General features: G+C 57.9%; 1 protein-coding gene across 13 annotated transcripts in view; it reads right to left on the bottom strand.

The window, feature by feature from the left end:
- ABLIM2 (actin binding LIM protein family member 2) overlaps nucleotides 1–13,800 on the bottom strand; it is a 154,682-nt gene that overhangs the window by 42,551 nt on the left and 98,331 nt on the right. For 12 of the 13 annotated variants that reach the window (XR_009701071.1, XR_009701072.1, XR_009701073.1 and 9 more), the window contains exons 10-11: nucleotides 12,993–13,139; nucleotides 9,016–9,136 (exon numbers count right to left, since the gene is read on the bottom strand). Coding sequence is in view for 8 of the 13 variants with exons in the window: in XM_061191932.1 (XP_061047915.1) it covers nucleotides 9,016–9,136; nucleotides 12,993–13,139 (268 nt within the window). In the remaining 5 variants the exon portion in view is untranslated. Of the gene's footprint in view, nucleotides 1–9,015; nucleotides 9,137–10,777; nucleotides 10,811–12,992; nucleotides 13,140–13,800 lie in introns of all 13 variants that reach the window. The other variant, XM_061191940.1, reaches the window with a different exon arrangement.

Raw genomic sequence — 13,800 nt, 5'->3', positions numbered from 1 at the left:
CTGCCATGTTCCCAAATAAAGCAATTTTTTTGCCCCGTTAAATGGAAAGAGTCCTCTGATTCTGGCCCCGATTTTCATCCCGTCTGGATTTGTCATTTCTGTTTTGCGAACAAGGTTGGATTATCAAGTCACAAATTTAGACAGCCGTGGTCACCCGCTGACCCTCCCTGCCCCACACCACACCTACTGAGGAATGGGATGGTACACAGGGCGTGATGCGCGTCGAACACGGCACGAAAGGCATACGGCTCCTTTTAGCGAGACACGCAAAGGCACAATGCATTTCCTCCTCTTTAGCCCCAGCAAACCCTCGCCGCGTTATGTGACAGCTTGGCAAAGGGAAACGGACACCCTTGACTTGAAAATACCCCCGGTTGGGAGCCGCAGGACCCCGAGGTGACGTGGTGATGAGACAGAGTGAGCGCTGGGCCCAACCTGGAGGTGGGCTAATGAGGGGAGACGCAGTAGACGGGCTCATGGGGGACGCTCTTGCCTGGCGGAGGGGTGCGCTGAGGGCAAAGGGGGGCCCGCAGGTCGGGGTGGGCTCAGCAGACCACAGCCAGCGGCCCAAACCAGGCTGAGGCCACACGGGGGCTGCTGACTACAGCTTGAGCATCTTCCTGGTCGCGGCACCAATTTCACCTGTCAGCGTGGATGGAGCTTCAGGTAGATGACTGCCCCCCTCTTTGGGGCGTGAACCCTGCTTTTCCCTCAGCTGCCACCTTCCAGCACAGCATAGAGCCTTCTGGAGCCTCACGCCAGGCCAGACTCCTGCGCCCGGGGAGACCACGCCCACGGGCACGTAGAGAAAACCTCAGATCCGTCCTGCCGACTGTGGCTCATCCATCTCCAGGGGCCGCGGAGATGGTGGAAGCAGGGGCTTTACTGCATCTGCTCGGACTCCAGAGCCGCCGAGGACGCTCACTTAAGGCGGCACCACCGTGCCGGGCACGTCCTGACACAGCTTCCAGTGGCCTGTTTCTCTCCACCGCTGCCCAGGTGGCTGGAGTCTCTAACACGTCACGGGACTCCTGCCCGCCCCCCCCGCCCCAGTCCCCAGGCCCACCGTGCAGGGTCTGACCTCACAGGCAAGACTCTGTGTGTGTGTGTGTGTGTGTGTGTGCGCACATACGCACACACGTATCTGAGGAGGACCACGGCTTTCACCAGGGTCAGGAGGCACCATGCGGTGGCCACACTGGGCTTTCAGGCCCACCTCACACCTGCCATCCAGGGGCCTCTACACCGGTCACCGAACTCTTAAGACCTTGGACCTGACCCAGGATACCTCTGCTTGCCTCCCCTTCTCCCCCATCCCCTTCTGGACTCCCTTTCCAATCCTCCCCACCTGTGCAGACCCTTCCTGGGTCAAGGTTCAAGTGCAAAGCCTTCCCAGAGAACATAGCCCAGCTGACTATTCCCTTCTCTGGACACACACCTGCCTGCCCATTCACCGTGTTGCTAAATCATCATCAAATGCACCCTCACATAGACCCCACGTGGGGCCTCTCGCAGCACTTTGCTCACGACAGCCCGGCGGCCACGCCACCACGACTGCCTTTTGCAGGGCCCGGTGTCCTGGTGAGGCCCGGCCCCAGGTGCTGCTCTGAGGGCCAGCTTCCCCCGTGGGCCTTGGGGGCAAAAACCCCAACCACTGATGTCACCGGGGATGGGGGAAAGCCAGAGGTCACCCAGCTGAGCGGCAACTTTGAAAAGGCACGGAGCCCCTCGGGCCGAGGTGCGTGGCTTCTCCTGGAGATGGGTCAGGACCGAGGCCGCTTCTCACCTCTGCCAGGGAGGGGCCCTTGGCATCCTCAGGGAGATGCGAGGATGCTGGGGAGGGGACCTCTCAGAGCCGGGGAACCCCTGGCCGGTGAGCGGCCACCTCGCCTGTTTGTCCAAATTGATGCCCCGTTGCAGAGCAGTTCCGGGCAGCATGGAGCCTTCCTGCAGACTCCACGTCATTCCCTCCGTTACCTTACGTGCCACCGGCGCGTTGCCACGCGGGTGTTGTCTAAACGCCTTACTTTATTTGGGTTTCACCCGTTTTCCCCTTTTGTATCTGAGGATCCGCGCAGGACACCAGGCAACACTGGTCCTCATGCGTCCTCAGGCCCCCCTGGGCTGTGACCGTTTCTCAGACTCTCCTTGCATTTCACGGCCTTGGCAGTTTTGAGAAGTGCTGGTCGATGTTTCGCAGCCTGTCCCTCGGCTGGGGTTCGTCGGATGCTTTTCTCATGATTGGACGGGGGTTACGGGTTTGGGAGGAAGAGCACAGAGGGGAGGCGCCCCCCTCCCATCACGTCAGGGGCACTGCCATCCACGTGGCCTACCACTGCGATTGACCTTGACCCCGCGGCCGAGGTCGTGCTGGCCAGGATTCTCCCCGTCCGGCTCCTCCTACACCCCCACTCTGTGCTCTTTGGGAGGGAGCCGCCGTGCACAGCCCACACCTGACACCAGGGGGCGGGGCCCCTCCTGGAGGGTGGAGGGTCCGCGTGAATTACTGGGGATTCTTCTGCCGGGAGTTTGTCTCTGCTCCCCCAGTTATTTATTTATCCAGTCGTTCCTTTATATCGGTGTGGACGCGTGGACATTTGTACTTTGCTTTACGACCCAACACCACGTCCTTCATTCTGCTGCCCAGCTGTCCCAGCTCTGCCCTCGGGAGCTCCCTCACTTGCTCCTGTGGATCTTCTCAAGGTGACCAGAGGCGAGGCCAGCCCCCAGCCCCTTGCAGGGACCCCATGGCTCACCGAGACGTGGGTGGGTTTCCACCTGCCCCGCTCACTGCCACGTGCCACCTGAGCCAGCCACGGCCACCAGGTGGAGGGCCTCAGAATGGGGGCGAGATGAAGAGGTGCCTACGGGCGCGGCGGGTGGGTGGGGAAGTGGCCTTGACCTGAGGTTCTGCATCTGCAGCCCCTCCTCTCCCTCTCACGTCCTGTGGGGAGCAGGTTCAGCAGTCACTTCCCGTCACTGCCCAGCAAGATGGTTTCGGCAGCATCACTTCTGCTTGCACTCACCTGCGGTCCCGCGGCCTGCTCCTTAACAGGTGAGAAGTCAGGTTTAAACCTGACACTGTCCCGGGAGACAAATTGGGGACTGAAATTCATACTAAAGTGTAAACGGCTGTCACTGGCACCTACGCTGCACGCAGGTCCTGGCAGGAGGGTGGCCCTGGGCACCAGGACACAGTGGGAAGGTGTGTCTGGGATGGGGGGGGAAGGAGGGGCATCTGGCCAGATCAGGGCAAGCGCTGGCCTCTCCTTGGTGAGCCCTCCACCCACAGTGTCGTCCAGAGGGAAAATCTCCACCTAAGGAGCCAAAGAAGCTGAAGATGCTGCAAGGAGAGACCAGGGAAGGCTTTTCCAGAGAGCGTGGGTGGATGCCAGGCCCCGTGACCAGCTGAGAAGAAGGCAGGCGGCCCTTGGCACAGCTGGCTGCAGAGTGCCCACAGGCCGGGATGCGCCAGAGCCCGTGGGCCTCAGTGAGAGGTGTCAGGGAGAAGTGGTGGCCCCACGGCCGGCAGGTGGACGCATGTGGTGAACGAGGGCTTGCCTCTGGGCTCTGCCCAGCGACCTGTCCCTGAGCCTCAGTCTCCCTAGGGGTGAGTCCTGGCAAAAGGCTGGGGCTCCCGAGGTCACAGATGGCCCTGGAAGTCGGCAGGGGGCAGAGCCACGGGTGCCAGACTCCCCTGCATACTGCACCAGAGAGGAGGGCAGGGGGCTTTGTCCAATTTCTGAACAAAGAGAACTGGGACCCCGAATAGCCAAAGCAATCTTGAGAAAGAAAAACAGAGCTGGAGGAATCAGGCTTCCCGACTTCAGACTATACTACAAAGCTACAGTAATCAAGACAGTATGGTACTGGCACAAAAACAGAAATATAGATCAATGGAACAGGACAGAAAGCCAGAGATAAACCCATGCACATATGGTCACCTTATTTTTGATAAAGGAGGCAAGAATATACAATGGAGAAAAGACAGCCTCTTCAATAAGTGGTGTTGGGAAAACTGGACAACTACATGTAAAAGAATGAAATTAGAACACTCCCTAACACCATACACAAACATAAACTCAAAATGGATTAAAGACCTAAATGTAAGGCCAGACACTATAAAACTCTTAGAGGAAAACATAGAGAGAAGACTCTATGACATAAATCACAGCAAGATCCTTTTTGACCCACCTCCTAGAGAAATGGAAATAAAAACAAAAATAAACAAATGGGACCTAATGAAACTTAAAAGCTTTTGCACATTAAAGGAAACCATAAACAAGACGAAAAGACAACCCTCAGAATGGGAGAAAATATTTGCAAATGAAGCAACTGACAAAGGATTAATCTCCAAAATTTACAAGCAGCTCATGCAGCTCAATATCAAAAAAACAAACAACCCAATCCAAAAATAGGCAGAAGACCTAAATAGACATTTCTCCAAAGAAGATATACAGATTGCCAACAAACACATGAAAGGATGCTCAACATCACTAATCATTAGAGAAATGCAAATCAAAACTACAATGAGATATCACCTCACACCAGTCAGAATGGCTATCATCAAAAAATCTACAAATGATAAATGCCGGAGAGGGTGTGGAGAAAAGGGAACCCTCTTGCACTGTTGGTGGGAAATGTAAATTGATACAGCCACTATGGAGAACAGTATGGAGGTTCCTTAAAAAACTAAAAATAGAACTACCATATGACCCAGCAATCCCACTACTGGGCATATACCCTGAGAAAACTATAATTCAAAAAGAGTCATGTACCACAATGTTCACTGCAGTTCCATTTACAATAGCCAGGACATGGAAGCAACCTAAGTGTCCATCGACAGATGAATGGATAAAGAAGATGTGGCACATGTATACAATGGAATATTACTCAGCCATAAAAAGAAACGAAATTGAGTTATTTGTAGTGAGGTGGATGGACCTAGAGCCTGTCATACAGAGTGAAGTAAGTCAGAAAGAGAAAAATAAATACCGTATGCTAACACATATATATGGAATCTAAAAGAAAAATGGTTCTGAAGAACCTAGGGGCAGGACTGAAATAAAGACGCAGACATAGAGAATGGACTTGAGGATACGGGGAGGGGGAAGGGTAAGCTGGGACAAAGTGAGAGAGTGGCATGGACATATATACACTACCAAATGTAAAATACCTAGCTAGTGGGAAGCAACCGCATAGCACAGGGAGATCAGCTCGGTGCTTTGTGACCACCTAGAGGGGTGGGATAGGGAGGGTGGGAGGGAGACGCAAGAGGGAGGAGATATGGAGATATATGTATACGAAGAGCTGATTCACTTTGTTATATAGCAGAAACTAACACACCATTGTAAAGCAATTACACTCCAATAAAGATGTTTAAAAAAAAAAAAAAAAAAAGAGAACTGGGGGCCGAAGCAGCCAGGAGGGAACCGGGGCAGAGACCTGCCCACCGCGGGGCCAGGGCCCACCTGGAGCAGACCGCAGGGCACCGTGCCCCCTGACCTCAGGGACGCCATTGGAAGGGCTATGACATTTAGAAATGTGATTTCTAAACCACATTTTGGTGGGCAGTGGGGTGGGGGCCCGCCTGCACTGCCTGCCCCCAGCACAGGATGGAAGGAAGGGCCTCGTTGTTCCTACCCGAGGTGAGCGGGCTGCCCTTCCCTCAGCCTCCCTCCCTGGCCCTCCCTCATGTGGCTGAGGAGGTGGTGCTGCAGGCCGGGGGCAGCTGCCCAGGGGGCCCATCCTTGGCTGAGGTCCCATCCTGGCTTTGCCTCAGCCTGACGCAGTAGGAACTTGAGGTGGAGGCTCAGAAGGGGCAGAGGAGGGGCCATCACCGTATCTGCTCTGGCTCCTGCCCCAGCCTGGACGGATCTAGGCAAAGCCGCCCCCAGGCAGCCAGACCAGCTCACAAGGGGCTGACCGGGGCGCGAGGCCAGAGCAGCCAAGAGGGCAAGGGTCCCGCTGTCTGGCCTCGCCTCTGGGCCGCACCTCTGCCAGGGACCCCAAAGCAGGGCCACGTCAGGCGGGAGGAAAGCCGTGTGCTCTTCTGACCTTCAAGCGAAGGAAGAAGAGGCATCTCCTTGGGTCACCTGCTGTGACTTGTCTAAATGTCAAATTCACTTTCACTCCAGTCTGCAGTGATTCTTCTGTCCACCTCTGGGTGAGGGCACACCCTGGCCACACGACACCCTTGTGCCACGCGGATGTGCAAGAGGCCCCATGGGCTGCTCTCCCGCTCACAGGATTTGGGGCTTTGCTGCTTCCCAGACGAGTCAGTACGTCCAGAAGAGCCATGAGCTGTGGGGACAGGTCCACGAAGAGGAGAGGAAGGCACCCCGATGACCAGGGGTTCTCTTCTCAGTTAGGCCGATGGAGTCATGCAAACAGGTGATGATGACGCACGTGAGAACCGTCCAAGTTCCAAGGAGCCCTGCCGGGTGACCATCCAATGATGGAATAATCCAGCTGAGCTGTCCTGCCTTGGTCCCTTGCGGACAGAAGATTCTCTTGAAACTTTCACCACTCAGCAACTGTAAGGAACGGGGACCTTAACACGCATCTGGGGGAATCAGCAAGGGATCATCGCTGCTCCTCTCGTGCCCTGGGAGTCTTTTCATGGTGTATTAATCAGCTAGGGCTGCATAACAAAGGACCACAGCCGGTGGCGTACACAGCAGATATTCATTTCTCACAGCTGCGGAGGCTGAAAGTCCCAGATCAAGGTCTGGCAGGGCTTGGTTTTGGGTGAGGCCTCCCTTCTTGGCTGAAGACAACTGCTCTGTCCTCACGTGGCCTTTCCTCTGAGCACGTGCAGAGAGCGCGTCTGTTCCTCTTCGTAAATGCCACCCACGCCCTCGGATTAGGGCCCCACCTGTATGACCTCACGTAACCCTAATAACCTCCTAAAGACCCCTTCTCCAAATGCAGTCACACTGGCAGTTGGGACTTCAACATATGAATTTGGGGGGACATAATTCAGTCCGTAATATACGGACTGAAAAGGAACTGGTCCTTTTCCTGGTGTGATTCACATACGCGTGCCTGGGCAGGGGTGGGGAAGGCAGGTGGGTCTGCGCCCTGGGAGGAGTTGCAGCCGTGCGGGGTGTCCGTCCTGCCCGGCCACCAGGAGCTGAGGTCGTGGACATCTCCACCCTCTGTGCCTTAGCATTTGCTCCCGATAATCACGGCTAGCGGTCCCCGCACCCGCCGAGCTGACGTGGGAAATGAAAGGAGATGACTTAGGGAAAGGCTCTGGGCACCAGCCCAAGGGTGGGCGCTGGGTAGGTCCTAGACCCCTCTTCCTGCCTCGCCGCTTGCTCCCTGACACAAGTTACTTCCTGGGAACGTTTACACACCGACAGAGCTGGGCACACAAGACACAAAGCGCGGAGCACGGGCGTGAGACACGGGCTCGGGGAAGCCATGCGGCGGACGCAGGAGAGCGAGACAAAGACGCACGGCCGGCCCTGCACCGCAGCCCGCAGCCCTGCGCACCTTACCTCGGAAGTAGGGGATGTAATGATGTCTGAACACGGAGGTAGGGCTTGGGTGTTGGGACAGGGAGAGGCAGCTACTGGTACCAACACTCACAGTACCAGCTGCGGGCAACAGAGAGCAAGTCAGAGTCGGCCCTGCGCTCGTGGCCACAAAGCCGCAAAATATTCCTAGGCCCCGCTCTGCTAGGAACATTTTTGCTTCCTCTCTCGAAGAATGCACACCTTTCTGAGGCACCTGGAGGGGGGCCGCTAAGTACACCCTGGGCCAGTCTGCTCCGGGTTCCAAGTGAGGAAGCCCTGCCCTCTGGGGTCAGGGTAGCAGCGCCCCCAGGCCTGCTGGGTGGGAGCTGCTGGCCCCTGAGCCCTGCCCACTGCCCCACTTAGGGGGCTCCTTGGGATCCAGGGCCCAGGTAGAGGGCAGCTGGCCAGAACAGGGAGTGATCGGTCACCTGACAGGTACCCCGGCCTTGCCCAGGAGAGATTTGGGTCTTGGCTCTGGGGTGACCACCTGACCAGGCACAACCAACAAGGCCAGAAGACCCAAATATGGTGGTCAGAGGTCAGCAGAGGCTGACAGCCCTTCTCCTGGACTCACCTGCTCGCCTGGTCACTCACTCACTCATTCATTCATTCATTCATTCATTCACTCACTCACTCACTTTCCAAACATCTACTGAGCAGGATGTACCAGGCACATTGCAGGGAGTCCATGAAAATAACTTTGCAAATGAATGAGTTTTGATTTTTCCACAAAGGCTGCAAAAATCAGAGTTGAGTCCATGGAGGTGAGGATGGAGCCATGCAACAGCTGGCCGAGGAGGAGATGCTTGGAAAAATCCCTCAAGAAGCAGCCTCTGTGTGGAGTCCCTGTGGCTTGGACACACTGAGGGCAACGTGGATTTTTAAAAGGGAAAGGAATGGAATACGTAGCTGGGCGCCAGGCAGGGGATGAGGTGGGATGGTGTAGAGGACCCTCCTCGGGCTTCTCCCCACTGGGAGGGGGCTGGCAGTGGCCCCTTGCAAATTTTCCCATGGGGACAGCTGTCCTTGGGGCCACTAACCCAGCTACCAGTGAAGTGTCAATGCATGTACGCTGACTCTAGTTTTTGTTCGTTGATTTTGTCTTCATAGTGCAAACCTTCCCAGAACCACGCGAGCTTGGAACTAAGTGACTTCTGGTCTCCTGCCCTCTGTGCTGTTTTACCTTCCTGACATCTCTTGCTCCTGACACATTAGCTGGATTCTACGTGCTCAGCGCTGCCTTGTGTGTTTCACAGGCTGGCTCCTCTAACCAACGGGGTAACCAGCTGCCTCTGCACCTAACCTCCCTGCCCCGGCAGGAGAGGGCCTTTTCATTATGTCATTAAAAGGACGGGCTCTCCATCACCCACTGGCAATCCCACGCCCTGCTGGTCGTTTTTCCAGGTGCTAAAGTAAGAGACAGACTCATAAGAGGAAAAGCCACATGAAGCAGAGCTTCCTGGGGGTAAAAGAGGCCGCGGGGGGCATGTACCTGGACGGCTGTAGTGCTGGGGCGACCGCGAGGTCGGGGTGTAGCGGCCGAGGCTGAGCGACCCGGTGGAGCTCGGGCTGGAGGTCCGGCACTGCTTGTAGGAGCGGTCATCCTGATCCCCCTGGGAGGAGACAGCCTGGTGAACCCTGGAGCCGAGAGCACTGCCCACCCCTATCCACCCACCCCTCCGCCCTCCACTCGGCGTTTGCCCTCCTGACCCAAGAGGCTGACTCAACACGGCCCCAGGACGCAGTCCCCCCACCTGCCAGGGCACATCTGAAGAGCCAGATGGGGGCTGGCCTTGGTGCTGACTCTCCCCTTGGCCTGAGCATCGTGCCCAGGCCGCCAGGTACCGGAGGGCAGGGTCCCGCCCGCGCCGCCACAGCCCGCCTTCTAGCTGGGGCTCCCACAGAGGAGGTAGAGGCACCTGCATCCACCTATGCCTTTCAGCTCCCCTCTTGCCCCATCCTTCCCGGCACCCAGGGCCCCTTGGAACACAGCTTGAGAACCACTGAGATTCTGTATTCCCCCCGGCCTTGATGGGGGCTCCCCAGGTGCGGGCAGTAAGAAGAAGCCCCCCCGCCCCGGCCCAGAAGCCCAGCTGAGTCAGACCCACAAGCACTGGCAACGCAGACTCCATTCAAGCAGGATGGCCGCTGTCTGGAGTGGTCAGGGCAGGTGACAGGTGGCGTGAGATGGCGTGGCACCATGGCACGGGGGCAGAGCAGACCGCCCGCCTGCCACAGCTCGGCACGTTGGCCTGAGTCACGACACGGGCCAGCGTCCTGCCGTGGGGTGGACGCTGCCACTTTGCCCCTCCAGGCTGGCGTGGGATGAGCGATGGGAGAGTCTGGGTCTGGCGCTCAAGGCTCCCACGCCCTTCCAAGCTGACCTCCCACCTCCTAGGGTTTGCTCTTTAGCAGAACCCACGGAACCACTGTCCTTAAAGCTTGCCTGTGTGCCCACCTGCACGCTCCGCTCAGGCAGCCCTCATGCTGGGAGCACACCTGCTAGGCCCCACCCACGCTTCACCCCGAGCCCCTCTGGCCTGGCCCATCCCGGCCATGGGCACGCTCTCTCCCCTGGGATGGCTACAGCCCTGCAGTCTAGTCTCCATCCCCAGCATCCTCTGCACAGCCCCGCTGGCCAGTTTACACCATACAGATGTCCTGTCTTCCCGCCTGCGCTGTGCCCGGGGCTCGCGGCCACACATGGGCGTGGCAGCTCGGTGCTAGGTGCCCACATGCAGGCTTTGGCTGTCGCGTTCCCGGACCCAAGGTCTGATGCCCATGCAGACTGGAGTCTGATTGGTGGCTGTCTATGTCGCGGATCAGTTTTGAGAAACAAGAAAAAAGAGTGGGCTGCTAATTCATGCTATTTGATAGAGAAACGCTTTCAGCACATGTATCCTCGAGGACCCAAGATATTCCCATAAGTCTCACTTGGAGGCGCGTGAGGTGGCCCAGGCTAACCCAGCCCCTGGACTTTTTCTCTAAAGAAAGCCGTGACCCAGACCTCAGGTCAGACACAGGTGTCCGCATCGCAGGGCCGGCAGACGCAAGGGAAGCATGCAGATGAGATATGATTATAAAAATAACCAACGCCGAGGAGGACGCCCCAGCCTCAGAGGGTCACGGCCTGATGCTACAGTCAGAGGCCGCAGTCAAGGGCCTGGGAGACCCTCCAGGGGAGCCTCGGGCGGTTATCTTTACCATCCGGGCGGCAGCGCCGTGAGCAAACGGGGTGGGCCGGGGGCGGTTACCTCAGGCGGCGTTGGCGAAAGCAGCCGAGGGGACTGTGGACACAACATAGAGTTACCCGTTAGGCCCGGCGCCTGGTGGTCACTCGGGGAGGAGAGCGCCCCGGCCCAGGCTCAGCTGCACCACGGATCCTCCTCCACACGGGAGGGAACCCCAGCACGAGACCCAACACACGTTCCAAAACCTCCTTTTTTGGAGACATACAGTCAATGGCACCCGAGGAAAAGGCCCCCAGGACAGTGCTCTCTGTGGATGAGCCTGGACCTCGTCTCATCCTGGCCCGCCCCCGCCCTGCCTCTCCCCCACGAGGACCCATTTCCGAAGGGAAGTGTTGGTTCCGGGCGTTGGGTGGCCACACCCTGCGAGCCCATCACCCTCGGGTTTCTTCAGAAGAGAGAAAAGGGGCCCAGAGAAAGGAAGCATGATTTGGAGCCTCGGGACTTGGGGTGAGGACCAGTGGGCGGGGTAGGGGGGTCATCGGGGCCCTGGGGAGCGGTGACCGGCCTCCCTGGCCAGGCACCTCCCGCTGGAGCAGGTGAGCACCGCCTGCCACCTACAGACGTGTTACCAGGACTTAGGGAGGGAGCGCGTGGCAGAAGGGGCTCTGGAAACGGGGCTTCCAGGCAGGAAAGCTCACCTGTCTCCCCCTCTCCTGGACAGCTAGGAAGACGCTGTGGAGAGTTTCCGAGGAGGAGCCCTGGCGACTGGGGACGTCTGCTCGTACCATTAGCACGGCAAGGGGAAAGTGTTTCCCAATCTTCCCATTTCATGGAAGGGGAGACTGAGGCTCAGAAAGGCTGGCAGATCTCTGTGCTTCCAGACCACTGCTCTTCCCTCTGCTAGCTTCCCACACTCGGATGAACTGCTGGAAGGCTGCAGTTCCAGAGAAGCAGGGGTAGCGGTCTGGCCCCGAGGCCAGTGTCTGTTCAGCTCAGCGTACTGACCCACGTCCTGTGGCCCACTCCACCATTTACCCACAGAAGGGCTCCCACAGAGACCACCTCTGAGCAGCCTCCCAGCCGGGGCATGGCAGGGCCTGCGGAGGGCAGAGGCCTCATGGTCCCAAGAGATGGAGGAGGGACAGAACCCCAATACCTCGCTCTGGGCAATGGCCGCAGCCGGCACGGAGGCAGAAGTGACCAAGGTCAGCCACGAGGGCCCGAGCCCCAGGTCTGCCCCCGTGAGCCGCACGGTCCTGGGCCCAACTCGTTCTCCCTCACCCTCGTCTTCTCATCTACATCCTGGGACGGTCACTCCCAAAGTGCCGGGCCACAGGAAGTGGAGCGACGCAGAAGCCCAGTGTCAGTGCAGAGTGAGAGCGGGCCTGAGGAACGGGTGACGACTGTGGTATCAGCGACAAGGACTAGCCACCGCAGCATGACCGGTGCGTGTGCTGCGAACCTCTGCACCCCTGGGCTGTCCCCGCCCTGCCCTCACGCCCTGCAGCCGTGCCAGCTGCTGGACCACAGCAGGTGTCTGCCAGGCTGGGCTTGCCTGCACGACCCCATCGAGCCTGGCGCCCCGGAGCCTCGGCTACACCTTGGGAGACTCAGAGTGGGGCGCCCGTGCCGGGCCACCACACGTGACCGGCACACAGACACGGCCGACAGCTGGCAAAACACACCTCCTCTCCATCCCAGCCACCCCCATGGCCCGGTCACACTGAAGTCTCAAGAAGGAAAAGCGACTTCATCAGCAAATTCCAGGTTAAATGGAGAGGAGCAGCCGTGATTAGGAAGGCCCAGCAAAGGACACTGCCCACAGGACAGCGGGCAAGAAGTCGTCTGTGGTTCAGCCAGGGGTCAAACCAGCCCGGGGAGTTCACGGGACGGAGGGGCAGGCCAGGGCTGGGAGAGCCGGAGTGTGGCCTGGAGCGTTCTGGACAAAGGAACAGGATACATTTCCCGATGATGAACATCAGCCCAACTTAAGAAAACAAAGAGACTCTCGCTTTGCTCCTGTCACTTTCCTGATCGCCAGCGAGATTCCTGCTTTCTGCCCCCGCCGAGGGGGCCTGTCCAGACCCTCTCCGTCAGTGTGTCTGCGAGGGGCAGTTCGGGGCCAGAGCACACTGGGAATTGTTTAAAGAGGAGGCGCAGGTTATCTGAGGGGGTAAAGTAGGCTGAGGCCGCCGGACGGCCGTGGGGACGGACGCCAAGGGGACCGGCTATGGGTGCCATGCCCCGCAGGCTGGCTCCGGGCCGGGCAGGGCCGTACCTCACTGCAGCTCTGCCTGTCCCCCACCGAGTGGCTGATGAAGGGCGAGTAGGAGATCATGTCGGGGCGGTCGATGCTGTAGATGGCCTTGCTCTTAGGGAGAGCGGCCAGGTCTCTGTAGTCAAGGATCTCATCGCCCAGCTTGGCCTGCGAGAGGAAGGAAAGAGCCGAGGGGGTGGTCAGACCCACACCTGGAGGCGTGGTCGCTTGGCAGCCATGGGTAGAGGTGGGTCTGAGCAAAACGGGGCCGAGGGGCAAAGGCATGGGGAAGCCTCGTGGCACACTGGCCTGCGTCCCCGCAGACAGTGAGAACTCAGCCCGTGGTCTAAATACACACACAACCACACACACACACACATCTATGCTTGCATACATACATACACACGTACGTGTAAACAAATACACGTGTGCGGGCACTGAAAACACACACATACACACATATATGCACGCATGCATACATACACACTTGGATGCATACATACAAACACAAAAACCTGCACACACACAAATAATGTGCATGCGGGCACAGAAGACACACACATGTAGGCATGCATACAAACGCACACATGGATGCATGCATACATACACATGCACATAGTATACCTGTATGCATGCAACGCATATACACACGTGTGCACGCATAAAATACATACATACGTAAAAGATGTACATACACGCATTTAAACACATGCACGACGTGTGCATGCATGAGTGCACACATGCAAACACCCAACACGTACATGCAGGCCTGCACGCACAATATACGTATGCACACAGATGTGTACATATGCACGCACACAGGGAACGT

Source organism: Eubalaena glacialis, chromosome 5, assembly GCF_028564815.1.
Source record: "Eubalaena glacialis isolate mEubGla1 chromosome 5, mEubGla1.1.hap2.+ XY, whole genome shotgun sequence".
NCBI lineage: Eukaryota > Metazoa > Chordata > Mammalia > Artiodactyla > Balaenidae > Eubalaena > Eubalaena glacialis.
Note: the sequence above shows the minus strand (reverse complement) of the source record. Positions and strands in the feature narration are given on the sequence as shown.